This window comes from Strix uralensis, chromosome 4 (genome assembly GCF_047716275.1).
Source record: "Strix uralensis isolate ZFMK-TIS-50842 chromosome 4, bStrUra1, whole genome shotgun sequence".
Taxonomy (NCBI): Eukaryota; Metazoa; Chordata; class Aves; order Strigiformes; family Strigidae; genus Strix; species Strix uralensis.
The window spans coordinates 31,933,605-31,959,437 of record NC_133975.1 but is presented as its reverse complement, the minus strand read 5'-3'; the positions used below and the strand labels follow the sequence as shown (position 1 = coordinate 31,959,437).

The window sequence follows — 25,833 nt, the reverse complement described above, 5'->3', positions numbered from 1 at the left end:
AATATGCACTGCTTTGAGGCATCTTCAGACAGATTTCCAATTTCTCTCTCTCTGTCATGATTAGCTTGGTAGGCAACATCTTACCTGCCCACACAAAACCACCAGTATGTCCTCCAGACCCACTCCTGATAACACAATATCCAACTGAAGGGAATTGGCCTCACACATTCCTGTTGGTCTATCCACGATCTTGAAAAGCCAAAATAGAAGTAAATAATTTTGAAGGACGAAGTTTTATGTAATCTACCCAAACCTTTGTAATGCCACTGGTTTTGTGTCATCCTTCAGGGTTTCATTATGCTTTCACGAAAAAAAAACATATAAGCATTAACTGGAAATGTCTGACATCTTTTTTTTAAATTAATGGAACATCTTTCCTATCAAATCTATCTGTCTTATCTGAGCTTTGCAACCACAGGTAAACAATATAGCAGCAATTTATATCCATGGGAAGGTGATGGAGAAAATCATTCTGGAAACCATTTCCAAACACATGAAGGGAAAGAAGGTGATTGGGAGCAGTCAGCATTGGTTTGCAAAGGGGAAATCATGCTTTACCGATCTGATAATCTTCTACAACGAGGTGACTAGCCTGTTGGATGAGGGCAGAGCAGCTGATGCTGTTTACCTCAACTTTAGTAAGGTTGACCCTACAACATCCTCATAGACAAACTGATAAATTGAAGGCTAGATAATTACACAGTGAGATACATTGAAAATTGACTGAATGGCCAGGCTTGGAGTGTGGTGATCAGCAGCACGAAGTCCAACTGGAGGCAAGTCACAAGTGGTGTAACTTGTGAACTCCCTAACCAGGGATCATTACTGAAGCTAATACTGTTTAAGAGCTTCATGAATGACCTGGATGATGTGACAGAGTGCACCTCAGCAAGTTCACAGATGATACAAAACTGGGAGGAGTGCCTGAAACACCATAGGGATGTGACACCATTCAGTGGGACCTTGACAAGCTGGAGAATTGGGTCAAGAGCAACCTCATGAAGGGGAAATGGAAAGTCCTGAGGAGGACTTTGGAGAGGAATAAAGTCAGGCACCATATACATTTGAGGCCAACCTGCTGGAAAGCAGCTCTGCAGAGAAGGCCCTTGGGGTCCTGGTGGACAACAAGCTGACCATGAACCAGAAATGCACCCTCATAGCAAAAAAGGCCAACACCATCCTGGGCTGTATTATGAAGAGGGTTGCCCTTCCACTCTACTCAGCACTGGTGAGGCCATGCTTTGGAGCACTGTGTGACCAGGTCTGGGCCCCCCAGTACAAGAGAGACAGGGACTTAACAGAGCGAGTCCAGCACAAAGATGATTAAGGGACTGAAGCATCTCTCACATGAGGATCAGCTGAGAGAGCTGGGACCCCTCAGCCTGGAGAAGACTCAGAGGGGATCTCATCAATGGGCATAATGGGTTGGGTGGGGGTATAGCTCAGTGGCAGAGCGACGTCCATGCTCATTGCAGGGGGGGTTGGACTAGATGACCTTTAGAGGTCCCTTCCAACCCAAACTATTCTATGATTCTATAAATACTTGATGGGAGGGAACAAGGATGAGGGAGCCAGACTTTCCAGTAGTGCCCAGCAACAGGTCAAGAAGCAATGGGCACAAATTAAAACACAAGAGAGTCCATCTGAACATAAGATGACACTTTTTTTTACTGAGGGTGGTCAAACACTGGCACAGGTTGCCCAGAGAGGCTGTGGAACCTCCATCTGTGGAGATATTAAAAATCTGATGGCCATGGTCCTGGGCAACTGGTTCTAGCTGACCTTGCTTGAGCTCAGGGGTTGGTCTAGGGCACTTCCAAACTAAACAATTCTGTGATTCTCTTGATATCCAATAGGACTAGAAAGTTTTTTGCAAGTGCAAGGCAATGTAGTCCCTAGTACAAGGGGATTGGTTGCCAGAATACAGACATGAATGAATAAGCAAAGTTGATGAGCCAAGGATATCCTAAAAGCGGAATTTGTTCTTCAGATGTATTCAGGTAAACCCCAGGGCTATTGTCGCTGCTTACATGAAAAGGAGATTGGTAGGGACATGCTTTGGAAGTTCCATTACAGTCCTCATAGTGGACGACTGTGTAAGTTTATACTGTACTACTGCATTTTTAATAGGGAACAGACTGTCACCACCATCTTTTTAGGCAGCAGACTACAATCCCCAGGCAAGATAAAATCTGCTGTTTCCACCAACTTTTTTTCAGGCATTCTGGAGCAAGCTGATTTGGAAACTGCTGCCTAGCGCCTAGAGGAAGATAATTCTTACAGCTTGCTTCACAGGTCTGGTAGAAAGACAGCTGAAACTTGGGAGGAGCCAGAAGCTGCTAATTTGCTGATTGGTGTTATCTTATCTCTTTGCTTTATGCTTATGCCTTGTCAGCAAGGCAGCAGGGTTCAAAATCATACCCAACTTCTTTTCCAATCCTTTGAAAACTATGACTTTGATACTGTGGGTTTTGGCAAGACTGAAAAAACAGACAAATGTTCGATATTTTAACTCCAAAATGTTATCTCTGCATAATCTAGAGTATGAATTTATAAAAGGCCAGCTGTTACATGTTATGCAACTCTTATTCCGTATTTAATAGAATTTAAGGAATTTTGCACCCAGTAAGGAGATATAAACTGAGACTTACCCATAAGGCGGGCTTTACAGCAGAGCAGCTAATGTACAAGAAGCCCACTTATAATTTAAGTAAACAAATAATTACTGCCAGAATATTGCAATACTTGTCTGATCATTCATCATCTGCTGTTTTATCAACAACGATGAAAAAATTAGCCAACAACCATCATTATATGTGGATGTTTAGGAGGAGATTAATTTCAGCAGTCAAAAGGGATTTCATAATTAATATATTTAGAGATGTGAAGGAATCCTGCCACGTCAAAAATTCTAAAATGATGTGCATGGGAAAGGTACAAGATTGTATGTACAAGTGATGAGGTGCTCTCTTCCTACATAAAAATGGAGCTGAAAAGCTGAAGATTATATAAGTGGATGAGGAAAGCTGTAGATTCCTCTCCCATCTGCTTTGTTTGCAGATTTTACAGTGCCTTGATGTTACAGCAATAAATCAGGATGACTGTGTTTAGCCTACTTACCTTCTCTTGCAAGGACAAATCTTTGTTAACCATCTCTACACACAGCAGAACAGAGCAAAGGACCATTGCAGCAAAGTATCAACATAAGGGTTGGATGATTTAATACAAATTGTGTAGTCTGGCAGGAACTTCCGGTATCCGGAACTGCATTTTTTGCTTTCAGCATGGCATAGAACATACTGCCCTGTTCTTAAACACTCATTTAACTTTATTATGGAATCCAATATCAGAACAAGCTGTCAGCCACAGTTTTAAAACCACAGCATTTACAAAGTGATATAACATGAATTCCACTTTGACTTCAGATTCTCAATTACAAGAAGTCTTCTTATATTGTCTGCTTTTAAGGCAACAAAATATTTTAGGTCATGACAGTTCCCTACGTACAAAACACATGCTAGAAGAAACAGTATGGAACTTAACATATGCACTGAGTGGTCTGCAACATGCTACTCTGTGCTCTGTAACATGTTACCTACTGAGGAATAGGCTATAATGGCAAAATACATGTTGTAAAATGGTGACAGAGAGAAGATGACAAGAAACGTGCAGAGACAGGTTTTCTTCATAACTGCTTTCACTTGAAAAGGTGCAAAGATATCAACAAAGTAATACTGATTGCAGTATCACTAATTCCCCCATGGTTTTTACACCTAAATCCAGTCATGTTTTACCCCTCCAACCCAAAGGTGATGGTAGTAAAAAAAACACGAGGAAGAAATCAACAGCCCCTAAACCCACATGGCTGGGTGTTAGGGAAGGGGCATAGGGGCACAAGCAAGACAGCAGCAGCTCAACAAGTTTTAGAATATTCTATCTGGAAATATGATGTCATGATTTTGCTTTCCAATAATTTCTTTACCCTTAGCTTTGCTTTCAAACAAATTTCTTTAGGTTCATCATTAAGAAACTCTGTTTAACATGGAAATTCACAATCATAAAACCTCTGGCCTTCCACAAATAGGTAAGATAAGATGCTGTCATTGAGTAGTAATCTTTCACTGTATGTAACTGCCACTACACTTAGTGCTATGTATGTAATGTGCAAAGGAATGCTTATGAGTTGAACAGAAACAGTTCAGCAGAGCTAGACACAAGTGCCAAGATGAGACATTTAATTAGAAGCAATGTTCTAAAGAAAATACAAATTAACCTGCTCATTACTGTATCACCAACTAAAAGGCATGTCTACCATGCAGGGCAGTGATAGGAGCTGGGGGCATTATAGCCCATGCAGCCACTGTAGTTTATCTGTACTCAGATCAAGAAAGGTAAATTATAATGCCCAAGGATCTCTCTATACATACTAAAGGTTATTTCTGGCAAGGTCAATTAAACATCATGAGCATCTTTGCTGCCACAGCTGGAGCACTTCAGATCATGAACTGTTTTATTTCAAGCTAATTTAGGTACTACACACTACATTGCCTTCTGGCCTAAGTTATAAAGCAGATAATAATAACAGTCATACACTCTCAGCCTATGCACAGCATTTAGTGAAAATGTCAGCAGTTAGTTACTATAGATACAGAACGCAAACCATTCCACATGTGTAAAGTGCTCAAGTCACAGCCCACAGCAGTAAGGCTGTAATGTAGCTCACCTACAAGAGATTCTATGGCAGCATGGTGACAAATCACAGTCAGCATTAGCACAGGCTATCCAACATAATCATTTCCTCCCAGCAGAACCACTGCATTCCATTCCTTCAGAGTGTCTGATGGATGTTAGTGTTGCATGAACGCTAATAACTTATCACAACTAAACACATGCTCAACATTCCTCCTTTTTCTTCTGTTGGTGACTGATTCAAACTAAGGCCATCTACTGAACCGAATGTTACATGATGACACAGCACTACCTTGGGGTTATTTTTTGCAAAAGGCATCTACATCCTTGGCCACTATACAACGGAGCACTAGAACACTGCCCTCTCACGACTTCTGTTATGGTTCTGTACAGCCTTGGCTTCTTTTACAATGTGTTTTTACACCATGTCCACTTTGTATCACATCAGGAAGGATTTCACAGACATTATGACAAAATACAAACCTAATTCTCTTTATCACCTCTTGTGGTTTTGTATCTAATTTCCCTACACTGTTCTTCTAGTGAGGGAAGCATTGCCTCTTAGAAACTATGCCAAGGAACTTTTCTTTAGAAAGAGCCCAAAGTAATTTACAGTGTATGCAAACCGTGCTGAGTGTTTCTTATGCCCAGGCAAGCATATTTAAAGCTTGTGCTTTATAGCTATATTTAAAGAATGTGACAACTGCTTAACTTCACAAGCATCAGTACAGGCCAAACTTGACTGGAAAGCAAAGACATTCTACGTTTCTAATATTTAACTCTCTAGGTATGAGCTGTCAGCAGATCCAGATTTGAACATTTTAACTTAAAAAAAAAAAGGCAAAATTTCACTGCTGAGAAGTCAGCAGGTACGACATTTAAAGAGGGCATGCAAATGAAAGCTATTATTATTCTTTACTAATTGTTAAGTTTCCAAGTGATCTCAGTTTTTCACTGTAAAAGACAAGAATAATGAATTCTCTCAGGTTGAAATGTAAAATAAATGGGATTATATCAGAGTATATTGTAATTTAGAATTCTTTTTTTTCCTAAACAACACAGTAACTCCTAACTTTTCATTCACCTTTCCCTCTTTAGAGTTTTATAAAGCCTCTTCAGAAATAGTTTTGTGATTGTGTTTATTCTGTCTGTTGAAGAAATCATCCAGTCATTAACAGAAGGGTTTTCTGAGGTAACACTGACAACATGACATTTGACATTAGACAATAATTGTAAATCTGAACCACACTATGAAAGAAATGGGGATTGCAGATATAGGATGTATGGATAAGGTGGACAAATAATTAATAATTAATTAGGATATTAAAATGATCCTAACTGACCCAGACCCTTTAACTGTCAGTGAAATTCATGGTATTTATTGTATTGAGATATCACTATCAATGAAATTAGCTGATCATTTTTGATAAAGCAGATATAGCATCAATGCACTAAAATAATGTAGAAATGATTCTTAAAATTTATAATAATTTTTGCCAGATAAAATATATCAGTGCTATACTACTGAAATAATCTGTAAATACTTCTTAAAATTTATATTAAAAAGTTATGCCAGTGCTATGCCTGCCACAGTGTTCTAAGTGTCTTCTGTAATAAGCAAGGAAATTCATAGTTTAATTTAATAGTGTAGCATGCCCTGAGGGGAGAAAAAGTATTTTCAACAAAGAGAAAACATCTGCAAAGACACTTATTTATAAAGGCATGTGATAAACAGACTTGTGCTCATTAAGTTCAAAAAGAATAACATTCTTTTCTGATGAATTAACAAAGCTACCATGTATCATAACTTAATTAATCCAAGTTTCAGGATTTCTTATTTATGTATTTGTTATGCTTTGGTTTACTTCTGTGTATCAACCGTCTCAGTGCTGTAATGCAATTCACTATTCTGGTTTGAAAAGTAGTCAGCCACATTTTTAATTTCCAGCACAAGTAAACTAAGCTTCATTAACAGGTAGACTTTATTCTGCGTAGCACTTTTTAATCAAAGGTTACAAAGGTTATCATGAGGATAATCTAGGCAGAGGACTGGAGATCAACAAATTGCTTACTTTTTAAAAAATTTTCTTATGTAAGTATGATGGCTGACATCCAGTTCTCCTACTCTGAAAGCTACTCTGAGTCAGCAACACGGTAGACATTTTGGAGAAGTTACAACAAACTAAAAATATTAATTCTTATTGCTGCTTTTCATACCTTACAAAAAGTTTCTGTTTTGAAAAATTTTTCACCAAAAATTATGTCAGAAAATGACTTGCAAAACCAGAGTAACTAATTAATATACTTCTTCCTTTGACTTTTCTGGACATCAAATATGCTGTCAGAAAGCAACTGGCTAAGTAACAACTAGCAGGGTCATACATGTTTGCAGAGATAACACTTAGAATTGTAGGTAGGAAAATAACTAGAAAAATTCAAAAAAACTAAAGTAGATAAATCTTCGTCTGAAGAACAGGAAGTTTCTTACATGTTTAGACTTCTGCTAAGGAACAGTTTCTCAAGGAAACCAATTACAACTCTCATCCTGGGACAAATAAAGCTCAAAAGCTGAACTGCAACTAATGTAGAGCACAGCCTTGCATGGCAGAGAGAGGGACTGCAAAGCCTCAAGAAGACCCATTCCGTCTTCCATGACTGTATAGCAGAGTGTTACTGTATGTGAGCTCCCACTCATCTCCCAGGTTTAGCAAAAAAACAGAATCAACTGTTACAGAATCACTAGTTCTTAGACACATTCCTCCTTTAGCCATATTTTAGTCATAACATAGCCTTGGTGAATGCAGATCGCTTGACAGGAAAGTAAAGCAAGTATTATCTTCTACAAGACCACCTGATGTAGTTGGAAAAAAAGACAAGTTTAGGGCACACAATTATTTGTTCAGGTTTGAAAGGATAAATAAATATTTGAACAAATTGACCCCAGTTTATTTTACTTATTTTTAAAAATTGGACAATTTGAAAGAAAAATGTAATTCCCCCGTGGCAAGGGAGAGCCAATGCGGCAATTAATAGGGCAAAGAATGACACAGAGAAACAGAACTGCTACTGGTAATATCAGAGGTTCTTGTGAAAGACAAAGAAATGATGTGGCAATGATTAAAGATCTTAAAAAAAATTAAACATATTTAAATAACCATCATGAAATTCAAATGTCATGAGACACAAGAAATGATTACTGCTTCCAAGAAAACATCAAGAGAAATAATTTTCTTGGTAATTCCATTCCAGATGAAAGAGTGATATATTAACACTGAAGAACTGTACAATAACCAAGCCCTGAAACCACTCAGTAAATCATTTAACAGAGTTTGGCAGATAGTATCAGGAAATGCTTAAAAAAAATCTCTCCCCCTCAAGACACATATCACTGCATTATGACTCTGAGATACTAAAAAATCTTTGTGTTAGTTTTATTTGTTACAAAGATGAAATATTCCAAATCTGATTTAATTTCAAGTTGTTAAAACTTTTTGTGCATTTTAAATTTACATCTTGTAATCTTCTTGGTTTTGTATTTATTTTTCTCAGAGTTAAACAGTTGTTCACATACCCAACTAAAGGAGCTGGCATGTAAATCTAAGGTGCAGCAGGAAATGACATAAGTAATTCATCAGATAATCTCTGATCCTCTACTCAACCAGTGTCAGAGCGTGAGATTTCTACTAAAATAGTATTTCAGGAACCAGCATTCTTCAGATGAGACTGAGATTCTTGTCCCAACAACTTCTGCAAGTTTTAATGGGGTTTTGGGAGAGTAGAGATGTCCATTCCAATGTCAAAAGGTGAATCTCATGTAAAGGTGTATTTTTTGTCTCTCAAATCCTTGCACTGCAGTATCAACTAGACATTGCGCTTTACTTCTTGTCCTAACAAGTCATGTTGCTGATATACAGCAGTTTGTTTCACCCTAAAGTGGGGGCAAATAACCTTAGTTTTTCATAAATGATTTACTAAATATATCTTGAGGTGAAAGGTACATAGAGAATACAAAATAAATACACATCTTAAACAAAGGAATAATAAAAAGAAGTGTAACTTTTCATCAACAGTTTGCTGTATGTACTGTTACAAGCGTAACCAAAATCCTAGCTGTGTCTTCAAGGACTGAGGTCATACCAACATGAGTCCTTTTGCACTACCGCTGAAAGCTGTACAATGGAGGTATTCTACATGGCAAATCTTACTTTTATTGCTCTGTAATGGCAGCATTTTTCAATGCTGCACTTACCAGTGTTATGAAAAGGGAATGTGCTAACATCATTTGATATGCTCTGGTTTTGAAAGCATTTAGTACCAAACAGTGCTGTGTAAGGAAGAAAAAGAAACACTAAACAGCACCAAGACCAGGAAGGACACCTGTCAAACATGTCACATAGTTTCCCTTATATACTCATAACGTGAACTCTGACTGTATTTCTATTATGTTGCTGTAAATTAGTTTCCTCTAATTGATATGAAAAGCTCAAGTTTTGCTATGACTTTTCTCTTTCCACAGAGCTTCACTCAGGCAGCCATTGGTCCGTTTCTAACATTATTCCACTGAAACCACATTATCATGGCATAAACATGAGCTGCCAGAAAATGTAGACTTGCAGAGAGGCTTTGAGAAATCTGTGAGTAGGCTTCATTATATGGGAAGACAGACTGCACAAAGAAACACCACTCAACAAGCCAAAATTTAAGATCATAAAAGTTGCTACATCTAAGCTAGTGAATGCTTTCTGATAATACAGATCTTTAGGCTTTGCTAGTATGAAAACCTTCTTTGAGGGGTAGTTTAGCTATGATAACTATTTCATTATGAAAAAATGTTGGTTTTATAAATATTAGGTATTAAAAAGAGTCCTTACTATAAGTACAGAATACATATTCATTATTTAAATAGTCTGTAAACCAATAGTGTTATTTTCCTTACTGAAACCAGGTTAGCGGTACTGTAAAGTTCCTGTAAAGCACGAGGGAATACCTCAACATCTTAATTCTTCTCTTTATTCTCTTCCAGTTCTTCACTGAAATGCTTTTGCATATCATCCTCCTATTTGGCATCATTCTTTGTTGTACATTTTCAGCTTGTACATCTCTCTGTAACTGAGTCAACTGGTTGCTAATATGGACTTACTAATTTGGCAGTGATGGACACAGTTGCATTTTATAAGCTCCTGGAAAGTTGTGGAGTTCTGATGACCCAATCATCCATCAGAGGCCTACACTTCTTTTGGCGTTAGTTTTCTAACCAGAACTCATTGGATCAGTTTCCAACCAGCAGAGCAAATTCACATTGCAAAGAAAACCCTGAAATTTGTGCTTGGTAGTTTGCATGTAATGTGTGCTGGAGTAGACAGTCTTTGTGTGGTGAAAATAGTTTACTCATTTGGCACAAAACGATATGATAATGCCATTCATCAGAAAAACATACAGATGGCAGTTGGATTGTCTCAGCAAGGGTTCATATATTGCATTCTCCCTCTCAAGTAAAGTTGTCTTGTTTGGTTTTCATGATGATTCATCTGATGCTGCCTGGTGGGCAACTACAGTGCTAAAAGCCTAGTGGGGACAGAGAATACAGCCTGGCAGGCATTCCAGGACTCCTCTGATGTCCAAATTCGCACTTTCAGTAAAAGCTAACATATTTCCAAATACATTCCTGCCTATTCTGACTTCCTTTCCTGAGATCTCTGTGACATCTTTCATTCTGTTGCCATCTGGAAACATTTTATGCTTCTGTTGAACATCAGTTCATAAATCTCTTTTGAACAAAGGATCACTCTGAAGACAATTCTTGAACTCACTATATCTACTCTCTTGCTTTGTGTATGTTCAGTATGTGATCAGGAAAATCTGTAAGAATGACAGACTGACAAATTCTACCTAATTAGTACTCACCAGATTTAGCCAGTTATCTTCAGCACTTCAAGCAATGTTCTACCAATGTAAGATCTTGCTTTTCTAATTCTAAATACCTGAAGATTTGCATAAGTCAAAAAGAATTGTTCAATGGTATTATGTCTCTCACCAAGTTTAAAGATATTTCAAACCTCAAGTGAAAAAGTAATGCAATATAAACTGCACAAAAACTAAGCATGAGATAAAAAAGAGTGGAAGTGCAAGGAAAATAACATTACGGAACACAAATTGCATTCTGGATGCTATCTTGGAAAAAAACAGTCTTTGAAAGATTATTATACATTAAAAAAAAATCTACCAAACAATACAAATAAATTACTTATTTAAGATGGGTTCACTTCAGATGCACTTTATTACCACCTGCACTACTAGACTAAATGGGGGTTAAATTTAAAAAAAAAAACCCCAGTTAAAAAGATTTCCTCTCAGTTAATTCCAACTAGGTTTTCTCCATGAAACAAAACCAATAACAAACAAAATTATTTTAGTACACTACCATACAACAAATAGATAACGTACCTACCAACCACCCCCCCTCCACACACACACTATATTGTTTGAATATCAGATATTCGCAAACACAATACATTTGCTATGGTTAAGACAGAAACTGAGCCACAAAGATAGCTTGCTCCCTACAGTACAGGAGATATACAAGAAAGGCAGGAATATAATTCAGTTCTTGCGATCCCCTGTTTTAATCACATCATCCCCTTTAGGAATTCCCTGTTGTAAAGAAATTTCTTTTGATAGAGACATTTTTTCTTTTAAAAAAAAAAAAAGCTCTAACATAGGAGCAAACACTGCTCTCATATTTTTAAAGTCCTTTCAGATTTGTGCTGGCCTAAATGTGAACAGAAGTTGCTCTATAAGTTGTAAAAATACGTGGCTAGACACCAAACACTGCACTTACACAAGGCCATATAATCACCTGACACTTGTAGCTGTCTTGCTGATTTTCCAAGAATTTTAATCCTCTTTTCCTGAAACTATCCCTTTAGTGAGAAAATATATTTACTCTATCACTTATATGCTTGTTTTGGAGACAAACAGTTTCACTTATGAAACACGAGAATAATATTTTCCACTCTCAAACATCAGAAATCCAGAGATTTCTTTGTACAGCAAAATACAAAGTGTGGCTTGTCATATAAAAGGGCCTTTTCCTCAACTGTGCACTCCCAGGCTGCTTCTACACATTTAGAAGCCTTTCTACAGAATAATGAAGCTTCCCAGCTCTTCCTTCCTGCCAAACAGACAAATCATCATGCCAGCAAGTAATGCACATAGCTGGTGCACAGCAATTACGAGACTGTGCGAAGAGCAGACCACAGATAGCTACTTGATAGTTGGAGGCAGAAGTAACTTGAACTTCCTATTATCATAGGTTTGGTGTTTATAGAATGTTTAAATAGATAACTAACCTATTCACTTTGCTTTATTTTCATATTTTATGTCAGATATAAAATGTAATGGGTCAAATCCCTAGCCCCATGAAGTCAATGGAAGTTTTAACTACAGACTTCAGAGAAACCAAAATCTGTCCCATTATTACTCAAAATGTTTCTAATTAGTGACTATACAACTAGAGCTATTCATTAACAATGATTTTGGTGTCTGTTTTTTTGCATGTGTAATTTACACTTACATCCTTTGCGGTAATTAAAGGTCGCTAAAGTGACAACAGAATGTATTAAGAAGTCTCTGAACCACAAATTGTGGGAAGCCAGAACAATACTCCAGGGAATTACCACTCCACTTTTAAAAGGGTTATTGCCTGCTTTTCTTACAACAACAGAGTAACAGATTGGTTGAGACTGGAAGCAACCACTGGAGGTCTTTGGTCCACCCTCTGCTCAAAGGAGGGTGAACGAGAGCAGGTTGCTCAGGCCATATCCACTCCATTTTTTAATATTTCCAAGGATGAAGACTCCACAAGCTCTCTGGGCAACGTGTTCCAGAGTTTGACCACCCTCACAGTAAAAAATATATTTCTTATTTTTAAGTATTTCAGTTTGTGCCCGTTGCCTCTTGTTCTGTGACTTCTTTGCAGTGGTGTCACCTTGTAGTTATACATATATTTGGAAATCTCCACTGCTGCAAAACCACCAGCATAACGCCACTTCAGCTGTACAAAAGATCACTCAAAACATTATTCACTGTCAATCACTAGTGTGTCAAAGCAAGTTTAAATTCCCACCGTACTCCTACATAAGCACTTCCTACTATTACTCCTGCAAGCAGTTTTTCCCTAAAAACCAGATCTATCTCATAGCATTTCTATATCATTTGAGGTTTCAGAAACCAGAAAGGGCTTGTCAGACAAAAGGGGTGGAGGGTGGGTGAGGAAATGAGCTATGCCTAAAAGTCAGAGCAAATTTTTAGAAAACAAGATTTACTTCTGTAGCTGCATGATCCATAAAGTAGGAGGAAAAGGAGGAGAGCATGAAATTAATGGCTGGAAAGAGCCACTGGCAACTCCGTAGCAACTACCATTCCATGCTTTCCAACACTCTCCTCACTTAACATGAGCAAAGCAGCAAGAAGGGACTACAGACTGTACACAGGGCTGCAGCTCTGGCACAGATGGAGCAGTGACTGCTCCTAGCAGCCTAATACTCTTGGCATCTGCTTCTTTTGCTATGCCCAAAAACAGTCTCCAGTGGAAATTTCTCTAGTGCAAAACCAACTGGTAGTCTGTGGCTACACCAGGAGTTTTACTGGAGGCCAACAAAAGATGGAGTACGTAAGGACAAAAGTCAGTTGCTTAAAAGCAAGCACAACTGCAGGAATACTTTTCTGTGTGAACATAAGGGATTCCATATTCTTGCTTAATGCCCACAATCTCTAATATGAATGAGGTTTGGTGACCCAGAACTCAGCTGCCTTCCGCGGAGATTATGCAGATCAAGTATAGAAACTGTCCTGTGGTACTCATTAAGTTCAAACTCGATGACAAACCAAAAGGAATTAAATATAAAGTTGTAGTTATTTATTAAAATTCCTGCATAATTGGAACAGTTATCCATAATTGAATGAAAGTTAAAAAATTAATCTGTTGCTCCTGACTACTAAAATATAGTTTATGCATTTTGTTGTTTTCAGTAACTACACTCTTCCACTGAAAACTGAATCTCAATAAAAAATGCGGTTTTTAAAACTTCACTACCAACATTGTCATACTAAATAATTATTTGTAAGGTTGGCAACAATCTCTATTTTTGTCTTTATCTTCACTTTCCTAAAACTGCACCTCTTTTACATCCAAACATATATGACTTCTGGGATGCATTATGTATGACGAAGTAATTAGAAAATTGTTTAAAATCTCAGACCATTAGTTTCATGCAAATAGAGCTGACTTCAGTTTCTTGCTTGAAAGATTTTTTGATAAATAATGCAGTTGTTAACTGCCAATTTTCTAGTGGGAAAACTAAACATAATTTCAAACTATATTTTGTTTTCTCCATCTCATCTAAAACATTGTTCCCAACTAGTTTATTAAACACTGAATATATCTCCAACTCTGCTCATTTACCAAGTTAAGCAGGAGTTCAAACTTCCATTCCTTCTAAGGACCAGGCCTGCAGGAAAACATCTGCCTGGAGATCTGTGATTTTTTTTCTGCATTGTGAGAAGTATATCCTGGCCAGAGAACATAGCTTGTACAGCAGAACAGGCACATCAAGCCCCTCTAACATTCCCATGTGGTACTGACCTCAAATGGAAAATGCTGAGAGCTGAATTTATGTGAAATAAAGCATGTTAGGTCAGATGTTAATAAATAAATAAAAAGAAATCAAATTTTAGGGATGTGTGTTTGTATGTCCATCTGCCTGTATCCCGACTGAGCGAGCAAAAATTGAAAAAATTTTTTGTTCTATCTGGAATTTAAAAAAGAAATTGGACACTTCTTTAGAAAAAAAACTTCATAATTTCATTCAGCACTTCCTAAGACCTTACATGAATAACAATGGAATTTTTAATAAGTATTATGAATTTGCTTCACAATTAATTTTTAATTGATCTTGAGCATCTTCTGAGACTTTTTCCATAAGGCCTGCTCCTAACTCCAAGAGCCAAGTAGTGAAACTACAAGATAGTGTCTCTGCAACAGGAGAAATAGCAGTGGCTTCTCAAGGCAATATGTACATTTTGATAGGGTGGTGCTGGCAGTCTGTAGTATGGGCTAAAGCAGGAATACAGGTATGCACTGCTAATACTTTCGAAACTAATACTGATTTCTTTGGAGGGAAGCTCATACACATTATAAACCATTCAAAAGATCCTTTTCTTTCCTTTAACCTGCAACATGCCGTAGTGATCCTGACCAGAAGACCACTGTATATCAACAAGCTAGTGACCCACACTAACAGTTAAGCTGAGTGGGTCCGCCAGGCCTGTGCTGCACACCTGGTTTGACCTTCAGGCCTGTGTTGTGCAACACATATGCCTCGGCCTTAGGAAAAACCTAGCCAGCTCATTGCAACCACCAGCTCCCGCTTGGTACCAGTCATTCCACCACCTGCGTGTCCTTCCTTTTATCTAAAAGTGCAGCAAGGAATTTTCTTGTGAACACCCTTTCTGTTTGACAGTAGAAATGATGAATCAAGTTGTTTACTTGCAAGAAAAGCCTATAATAGCTTGAATAACCAAAATGGGGTAGGCCTTTCTAAAATAGGACCTGCATAGCACACTGATCGCAGGGAAGATAAACTACTGAAAGTTCTGGAATGCAGAAAAGCACACTGTACCACTTTTACAGATTTTTTTTTTAAAATATTTAATAGCACTTATTACTCTCTTCATTTAAAACTCTACTTAATTTTTGTTTCACAAAACACTAAGTCTTACAGAAGCTAACGCAAACTGTTTTTAAAAAGCTTGTAAATACTTTGTTCACATGTACATACATACATGTTCATGTATATATTTAAATTTTAATAGGATAATGACATGAGAATTGTAGGAATGAATTATGCAGTGGAAAAAAAAGTGGAATCTAAGGTAAAACCCTGTATTCTGAAATCAAAAATTTTCAAAAAAATCAACTGACTAGAACATGTAAGACAATGACATTGTACAAGTGCTTATTTAAAAACAACGATCAACCTTTCTATAGCCATTGTTATTTCTTATGTAAATCACCTTAAAGCAAGGTTGATTTTAAAGCAAGATTTCTTAAAACAGTAATTCTGGGGAGAAACTGTTATTTGCAGTAAGAATTGATAAAAGCATTATGGCTTTCCATTGAGATCCTCAGAAAGTAGTCACTGTCTCACAATGAAGCAGCACCAAGACTGAAGACATATTTCAGACTTACTGACGCATGTTATCATTCATATACTCCTGTTTGGAGCAGAAAAGGAAGGATCAGAGGTTCCTCCCAGTTATTGTACTCTCAAAACACTGTGGACACAGGGAAATGAGCTATGGTACAATCTGAACACAACTATATTTTGCTTTAGGTGACATCAGAAAGTAGCCACATCCATGACTTGCCAGCTTTATGCCATCTGGAAAGAGGTGATTTCAGTAAGAAGGACAGTCCCACTAGTGCAAATATGTTCAAAGAGATTTGCAGTATGCCTTTGGAAAAGGCAAATGAACTACCTTTCTGTTTGCTTCCATCTTCTTCCTAGTATTATTTATTCTACCTAAATTTCCCTCTTCAAATATTTCTCTTACAATGTGTCTTTTTCAATGAGAAAGACATCTGGACAAATTAGACTACAGGCTGGCGCCTTTTTTGCTCACATTCCACCATTCTTGGCGTGCAGGCTCTGATATGCTGTAATCTATCAGCACACAGTTTATTCGGAAACCTTTCATTCTGATGTATTATTGTTTACTTAACCATAGCAGTTAATACTTAGCTACTCTGCCTAAGATATGAATCAGCCTACACTCAGTATAACCTGCTTTTAAGCCTGGAATCAATTACTGGGCTGAGTATTAATTTGTTAATGATGTTGCAGAACTCAAAAATTCTGAGTCTGTTAGCCCCCAGGCTTTAGTACTGTAAACATCAGAGTATCCCACTCACCATTTCTATCAAGGTAATCCAGATACCAAAAAAAGAACCTCGAAGAGTAATTTTTTAAAAAATAAATGTTTAAATATAATAAAGAAAAATATGTTGCACCTTCTATTTCTACAATTAATAATGAATATTTACATCTAGTCTACATAGTTAACTTTTGGCTTAGATTTATGGCCAGGAATTGGGGTGTTAAAGCAGTATCAGGGGGAAGATGAAATACTACAGGAGTGATGAAACTTGACACAGTGAGCCATACATCAAATCTCCACAGCTGAGAGCCCCAGGACACCAACCAAGTATTTTGTAACAAGAAGGCTCTGCAATGTGTCAGAAAGGAAAACAATGACAACAGCTTGTCAAGTTTTCAGCTCTTTGGTGAAGGACACACATGAACTGGGTGTGAGGTGGGGCTCTCAGGTGAACTGCCAATACCAACCCAGCAAAATGCAAATGTGAAACTGATCCAGCACGGCAGCAAACCCCTGAAAAACAGCAGGATAAGCTGTTTGCTTAAAGCATCGTGATTTTTTTGATTAGAGGTAGAATACGAAGATAAATAGAATATATTATGTGATTTAAAAAATACTCTCATACGCATGGGTTTATCACAGTCTTTCAGCCCTTGTGAAAACCTTCCTGGAAAATCAGGAGTTGAGGGACACAAATCATTAAAAAAGATCCCTAAAATGTAATGCTTATATGTAGTATGACAAGGACAGAACACGTAAGACAGAATCCATTTGGGACGGGTTACTTACCGCAGAGCCACCTGGGAGAAAGTGTGATCAGCCTACACTCATATGACTGAAACTTTGTACCACTGCATGGAAAAATTATGTCCAATATATGTTGGAGGGAAAAAAAAAAAGTCTTATTGTTTTTTCAGGAATGAATATGAAATTAAATGAGGTGTTCTTTTGTCTCTACATAGATCATTTGTGGACAACAGCCAAAGACCAGGTACTCACTTATCTTGTTGCATAAATATGGTGAAGGAGAAATAGGTAGGAGAAAGACCGAAACACCAAATGTTCTTTACACAGTTATGCTGAAATGAAAAACTGGAGAGTGTTCACTTCTCTCCTGTATGCCTGTGCTCCATTGAAAAAACTAATAGTCCCCAAATTCAATCCTGTCATCTGCTGTCTTTGGCAGAAGTGATATAAAAGTGTACATTTCCTACAGTATGCTTGTAGGAAAAGCTGAAAAGATGTGGCTGTGATATCCCAGCCTATATGCACAATGTGCTGATGTGTGATGCTACTAATGTTCAAGAAGCAAATAGTACATAAGTAATAGTAAATAGGTATGAACCAACGTAGAAAGGGAATATTGAATAGTCAGAATAAACTGTAACATTTATCTTGTTGCTGAGATAAATTACCGTCAATTAGGCCATTTAATTAAATGCTTTCTGCCACCTTGATTAAATTTAAAATAATCACTTTTTGTCCAGCTCAGATTTTCTTCACATAACACTACATTTAGTAGAGTACTATCTATAGTCTTTGAAGAAGATTCCTGGATTGTCTGTTCTCACTGATGGGAAACAGTTGCCCAGAGTTTTAAAACCTCTGAAGGAAGGATGCTCATCAGATAAGGAAAAAGCAGATATACATGCAAACTCTATGGAACTCTATGAATGAGAAATATCTAAGACAAGGAGAAGTTGCTGCTCTGATCCTAAAGAGTTAATCTAAGAAGAATAAGTAAACCCAAATTTTGTAACTGTATCAACTCCTTTTGATTTTTTAAAGACTAGTAAGTTTATCATTAACCATCTGGAAACTCAGTGGTTTATCTAGTACTGATGTACACTGTCCAGCTGTAGGCAAAGGTACTTGACAATCATGGTCAATAGTATTATAAAGTCCAGTCTCGCAGTAACATTTTTTTTTTCCTCACCACTAAAAGTAGGCTGCAAAGTATTTTCTGATTTCTGTATGTGTTTATTAAAATGTATTTTAATTGACTGAAACTCTGAATTTAATTCCACATTTATCATTGACTACCCAGAAAAGAAAATTGTGTTTTTTCAAGAGGCTAGATGTCAAGACAATAAGCTTTTTTTCTTCTCCCTTGGTTTAAGATTTGGTTTTACAATAGAGGCATACTTCTAATGCAAATATGATGAAATGACTAATTCTCCCCCCCCCTTTTTTAATTGTATAAGAATGAACAGCAATAACTATTAGAAATTAAAAGAGAATTCTCCTGTTTGGCAGAATATATTCAAAACTAAATATATATGAATATAATTTATCTCAGAGGATGATCATAAGTATATGCAAAACATCCAACTTGATAGCGAGGGATATATTAGAGAATATATATATATATATGGGAACATATTAGAAAATATTAATGAATATATAAACAGACACCAAAATAAAATGTCCTTTAAATATCAAATTAGAACACAGAACATATATCCCAATCATTATCTTTTACTTTTGCTTACATTCTTTTAAAAATAATCAGCTTGTACTTCTTGAATGTGAATTCATTAACACGCAGAAAAAAAAAATTAGTATATGCAACACAACTGCTAGCCAGCAACTTTCAGCTGAAGGAAAACATCCTGATAAACTGAAAAAATGCTGATTTATTTGCTTTTTGCACTTTCTTAGTGATCAATTTTTTATTTTAAAAAAATCCTTCTTTAAAGTCTTTTTAGTACTTTCTTAGCTATTATTCTGCTTTTTGTTCATTATTCAGTTACAGTCCTGCACTAAGAGCTTTAACTTCAAGAATAAGTATCTGATTATGCAGAGCTCTGTATCTCTTTAAATTTAGTATTTCACGCTGTAAGTGCATTACTATTTGAATAATTACAACGTATATTAATAGGAGTGAATGTTCCACTGAATATTTAGCTATTTTATAAATCTGTAGATTATATGCGACTCTCCTACCAGGCAACAATGGCAGAAGGAAGGAGTCCAATCAGTCCAAGGATTCTCTTCCTAAAGAAAAGACAAATATGACTCATGTCATATCTGGAGCCAAATTACTTTTTTAAGCTGGAGAAATTTAAAATAAAACCTTCTTGATCACATTTTTAAGTTTGTTGTCTTGCACACATAGAAACATCTTTTGGAATGCGCAACCATGTATCATCACATATGGGAAACAAAAAAATACAATGAACTGAAATGAGTGACTCCACTCATTGGTGTTTCCAGGACAGTCAACATATTTCCACAATTTCAAAGTATAAGTGTCAGATTTACCAAACCCCACTCATTAATGGCAGTTGATATTAATATCCATACAAACATATTCATATATATCCAAACATGCCAATATTATGTGTGACAACTGTGTAGCATTTTAGAAGGGGATACATTCAGTCCTGGTACAAGCAAAGGAACAAGTTAACTGGACACTTAAAATTATGTGATTGCAAACTGGTTTTCAGTTTTCTGTTTTTCCTTTCTCAACAAAAAACCTAGAACTTCACATGAAATACCCATGTATGCTATACAGTAGGTATGATGAAGTTTAGTACTGTCCTGAGGCATCACGGTTGTCTAATGCTAGTCTGCAAGAAATACAGCAGTATTATTGCAACTCCTTAGAAACTTAACTCAGGCCAGGCCACTGACACCACAGTGTGCTTACAATCCACAGCCTACAGTCCTCTCAACTGTAGGATCCAACTACCATTCAGTTAAGAAAATGGAGCAGGGCTTGCTGTATTCTGTTAAATCACAGCCAGGATAACAGAAGGAAGTGAGAAAACAAACGTCTCCCATATAGCAACCTATTGTTGCTGTGTATCCCCGTTAAACAAAAAAGATTCAAGTCAACATATGGCAGAAAAGTGATCCTACCCAGTAAGAGACAGGGCTATTGAAAACAAAGACGACTCTGCTCCATTCCTGTTAAAGTTGTGCCACTGTGAAGCAAAGAATTCTGTAGTCTGTAGGAATAGAAACGATGTGTGAGATTTATCCCAAGAAACAGGGCATTTAGCAGGGAGTGACACATCCTCATCTCTAGTTCATGCTCCCAAGGCAATTTAAATTCATGCAGTCACTCTTTAAGATAGATCACCTGGGGGGAGGAGATGGATTTAAACACTCAGAACCAAACCAAATCTTCCAACTCTTAGTAATCTAGCAGATTGGTTGTTAAATAAAAGGTTATTCAATCTCCCCATCCTTCATGCTAAACGCAAGCAGCTACACCAAACTCAGAATCTCTGAATATGAATGTATGCTTGGTGTGGCCTGAGAACACTGACAAAAGAGAGCCCTTTGACACTTAAACTGAGGATTGTAAACAGCTGAATGGGAAATAGGTGCTAAAATGCTCTAGGTGCTGCACACTGAACTTGCACAGAAGTAAAACCCCCAGATACTCTAGAGATACAAATTAAAACCAAGGAAGAGCCTTCTGATTTTAGGCATCTCCTGGGTTAGGCAGCAACTGTGTGAGATTTCTCAGATTGCATTTTTGGATTTAGGCACCTGAATTCTCCCTAAATCCTGCTTTAGGTATTTAAGTCCTTTATTGGATCTAGCCAATAAACTCTGTCATTACCTCCCTTTTTATTTTTCATGAGATACTTATCTTTCCAACATGTAGTTAACTGTTTATCCTCCGTGCAGTTGTTTGGGGTTTTTTTATACTTACTAGTGCATACATAAGTACTAAGTGTAATTAAATAATTTACTAAGGGCCTTATTTCCACAGCTCCAGTTTTCTCAGAGGGAATTAAGATCCTTTGGAAAACCCATACTGCAGTGCTGTACAGAAATGCCAGAGATAGTGGTAGCAGTCTAGCCCTGTTCAGCTCAACTTAACTAACTTTTGGGACCAAGCAGCAAATGCAGTTTTGTGACCTCTCGTACTTAAAAAATTACTCAAAGCCAACTTCTGCCCAACACTGTGTTGCACAAAGGTTGGCATTTGTTTTACTGCAGTGATGCTGAGCATTTTTCCATTTAAAAGTGTCTGCCAGAACTATCTCGCTAAAGCCACAAAAGTCTACTAAGCAACAAACTGAAATAAAACAAAACCAAGTTGGTTTTGAGCATTCATTCTTAGCCAGGGCTGAAGTGACTCAAACATCATCAGCTAAGGTCTTCAAAAGTCATTCAAGAATTTCTTTTTTTAATATGGTTTTTCTATTTCCTTTTTCCATGTTTATTTTTTCTTAGAAGAAAAGGTGTTAGGTTCTCAGTAGAACAATTAGTTCTCAGGAACATTATGACTCTTTTTTTTTTTTTAAGAGTATGACTTATTTGCCTAACCTAATCTTTCTCCAATTCATGTTATTTTGCCTTTGCTACACATATCTTGGCAAAAAGTTACAACAGCTGGATAGCTAACTAGATACCTTTAAAGAAATAGAGGGAAACAGACAGAAAGCCATTACCACATTTCTCTTAGAACTACCTTCTTTGGGTTAACTAATTTTTCTTGGGATATATGCCAAGAAAGACTGTAAAATGGAGCTTGGCTCCAGATCTCCAGTACACAGGTATTAATTTTTAGGTCCACTGCTTGCCACTGCCTGTTCCCTCAGTCTGGGTTGGTTTTGCCTCATTTTGTTTATACTGCTGTTGTTTTCTGAACATCTTAAATCAGAGTAATTGTGTATAATGTACCTAAAGCAGGGTCAAATACAACTTCAAACACTATTTTATTGTCATCTCATGTTTAATTGGGTTGCGCACACTACTTGTACAAGGAATTGCTTATAGAAACATCGAATCAACAGCTTAAAAAGTTTAAGAAAGGAATAGTACTTTGTAGGTACCTTTCTGAACAAGGACAACCAAGACTTACATAAGCAGTTGTAAAATACTGCTGCTCTACAGCAGGAAGGGAAGGGCCAATCCCCAAAGTCTTTCTTAGAATGGTTCACATGAACTGCACAATGACATGGTTTGGTTTTGTTTTAAAGTATCATTTATCTGACCCTACAAGAGAAAAAAACCCCAACATGGGTTTTTGTGTGTGCGCTATTTTTAATGGAGTGGTGGTGGAGCTGTGTTATCTAATCTAGTAAAAAGTTACATGTCTTTTTTTTTTCCTCTCTTACATAATTATCATATCCTGATGGCAACACAGTGAAAGATTAGAAAATTGATTTTTTTCTTGTTTAGTTAAATATGCCAAAGGTGAAATAATACACCAAAGCGTGAAGAATCAACTGTAGCTTAAAGATATAAGAATGACCACACTGGGTAATACCAAGGTCCAACTAGGCCCAGTACACTCTTTCCAACAGTAATAAAAATTAACAGCTAGAGAATAAGGACAAGGTGAATATAGAGTCAGATTTCTCCCCAAATAATCTCCCAGATTCCAGAGGTCTATGTCTCAGGGATTATTTTTATGTAATGGATTCTTTTCTATGAACTACTTTATACCCTTCCTGAACCCAGCCATAGTATGCCAGGCTCCAAAACTACTTCAGATCCAGAGGATTCCCTCTATTTCTGCAGCATACTGCTGACATATATTTAAGAACGAATTTGAAGGCTGTATCTTTAATTTAATGAACTTCAACTTTCTACAACCACACAGAACAAATTTAAGCAAAAATAAATCTTTTGTCTATCAGAATCTAGACAATTTTTTTTCTTGATGCATGGAAGCCCTGAGTTCCCAAGAGAGACCTAAGACAATAAGGACAACTGTGTATGTAGAGAACAGCATGTATCGCAAACATTAGGAGACAGTGAGGGGATACAGTGACAGCAAGTACTGTTAGCAGAAAGAGCAAGCTCTGCAGAAAAATACTGAAGATAGATTTCTACAAGTGGTGAGAGCAGAGTAAAATGTCAGGCTCCCTACCCATCTATTCATTCATCCTACCCCAACTCTCTTCTTTCAATGTTTTCAATTGTTGTGAAGTGAAAGATGATGGGAAAAACCTCAACTCTTCTGCTCCAAGACCCCAAGACTGACAAAGCCGTATTTTGTTCCTGTACACTGGGAATTATGCAAAATAGCCAACTGTAGATGACAATATTGCTTGAATCATTGGTATAAATGCTAACATATGAACTTTTAAAGGAGTCATTGGAAGTAGCAACGGTGGAAGGAAACAGGTTTTCATTTCTACTTGTTTTTAATTGTTCCTGCAACCTTACTATCCTAATTCCAGATTTTTAAGGAAGTCCCACAAAGCTCTGAACTTTGTCCTGTTTTATTTTTCTTCTCCATTTCCACAGGTAATCTAATCTGAAATGCATAATAAACTACCGTTCTCTTTAATGATGGCCAACAGTACTTCTTTCAGTTTTACTTATGTCCAAATTCTCTGCTTATCTCCCTGATACTTTGTGAAGGGCCAACTCACATTTGACATGTCTAAAACAGAATCCACAACTCATTAAAACCATTCATAATAATTCAAAGTGTTTTACCTCATCTCATCACCATTCAAGTTCTCACTACAGGCATCTGATCTTTCCTTAGACTGTCATTTCTTAACTCACTCCATTTTTTATTGCATTACTCTAAGAGGCTATCTTTCCTATCCATGTTTAAAATATACCCATGTTCTCCCTCATATTTCAATTATGGTAACGTTTTTTTCTTTGACTTTAGGAACTTAAGAGCTACTGTAAAGACAAAAGATGTGGTTTATAGTGGTTGAGTTCAGACAAAACACACCTAATTCCAGATGTGTCTAGTTATTCCCAGTCATGGCATCTTTGCCTATAGCCCTCTTAGTAACCTTCAGTATCATCCTCCAGCCTGTCATATGTAAAATACAGCTGAAGACAAATATAGCTTTGTTCCTTTCATAAGGCCATAAATGAATTTTCCTGATGTGTAAGCCTTGCCTGGAAGGTTTTAGAGGAACTGTTACACTTATCTGGGACTTCTGGATTTATGACAGCCTTCTAACTTAAAAAAAAAAAAAAGGCACTACAGCAACTGTAAATACATAGCACTTATGCAGTAGACTAGGTTTTCATTAGAGGCTGACATACAGCTGGAAACCCTGAAGATTTCACCGTGAAAATGCACTGTGACTACTATTTGGTTTAGGTAAAACATATCACGTACTTCCCCTTGACTTACTATTTTACACTTTGGAACAGTGCAAATAAGTAGTAAAATAGCTCGACTTACTATTTTACACTTTGGAAAACATAAGGTTTGCTGCACCAACTGGGTGTTACGGCACAGCACACGCACAGCAGGTCTAAACAATGAAAGCATCGGACCCCATCCTGCGGGCGTGCGACACGAAGTGCTGGAAACACTCAAGAAAAGAGGAGGAAATACATAAACCCTAAGGACAAGGAGCTTTTGCTTAATCTTGCAACTTTTATCTTATCGTGTCCTCCATCGAAAACCTAACACAGAGGGAAGAGGGGCCAGCCCAAGCGGCCGGAGGCGCGCGCCAACGGCCGAGAGGGCGGCCGCGCTCTGGCTGCCCCGCGGGCACGCGCCCGGCCGAGCCTTGGGGCCGTGGCAGCTACAGACCCCCGGCCCCCGCCAGGCGCTCGCAAACCCGCCGGAGACCCTCTCCCCGCCCCGGCGGCTCTGGCCTCCCGCGCCCGGCTGCCTCCCGCGCCTCCTACCCGCCCCCAGCCCCAGTCCCGCTGCTAACGCCCGTCCCGTCCCCCGCCGCCGCCCTCACCAGAGCAGCCGCTCCCCAGAGCGGCGCCGCTCCCAGGAGCCAACCCGGAGCCCGCAGGCCTGTCCCTCTTCCCCGGCCAACTACCCTCCTCCCCCCGGCCCGGCTGAGGCGCTCCCTCCCCGCCGCGCTCTCTCTCAGCCCCGGGGCGGGAGAGGCGGGGAGGGCTGCGCCGCGCCGGGCTGTGCGGGGCGCTGAGGGCGCGGGGCGCTGAGGGAGCGGCGCTCCCCCCACCGCCGGCCGGGCCTTCCCCTTCCCCCGCTCCACCCACGTGACTCCCGCCCGGCGCCAGCCCCGCCCCACCCTATCGCATCGCGGCGCGCGCGTGGAGCGGTGTTTTGTAACCTCCTTCCACCTTGCGCCCGCCCCTCGCCTCGCCCCTCCGTGGCGTCGCCGGCCGCCAATGGCCGGCGCGCCCGCCCGTCAGCTGACGTAGCGCTTTATGTAAGCCGGCGGCTTGAGGGCGCGCGGCGGAGAGGTTTGAAAGGGGGGCAGTGCTGGGCGCGCGCCGTCGCCGCCTCGCAGGGCGGGGGACTGTGGCCCCGGGTCGCGCGCGCAGAGG

At 38.4% G+C, this 25,833-nt stretch overlaps 1 protein-coding gene across 9 annotated transcripts in view; it reads right to left on the bottom strand.

Annotated features, from left to right (window-relative positions):
• Positions 1 to 25,505, bottom strand: part of TRMT9B (tRNA methyltransferase 9B (putative)) — a 122,267-nt gene extending 96,762 nt beyond the window's left edge. For 3 of the 9 annotated variants that reach the window (XM_074866268.1, XM_074866267.1, XM_074866278.1), the window contains exons 1-3: positions 25,275 to 25,505; positions 20,494 to 20,582; positions 19,573 to 19,623 (exon numbers count right to left, since the gene is read on the bottom strand). Coding sequence is in view for 1 of the 9 variants with exons in the window: in XM_074866266.1 (XP_074722367.1) it covers positions 19,573 to 19,623; positions 20,494 to 20,582; positions 24,761 to 24,850 (230 nt within the window). In the remaining 8 variants the exon portion in view is untranslated. Of the gene's footprint in view, positions 1 to 19,572; positions 19,624 to 20,493; positions 20,583 to 24,760; positions 25,211 to 25,274 lie in introns of those variants that run through there. The other 6 variants (XM_074866269.1, XM_074866272.1, XM_074866270.1 and 3 more) reach the window with 4 other exon arrangements.
• Positions 25,506 to 25,833: the final 328 nt, after the last annotated feature.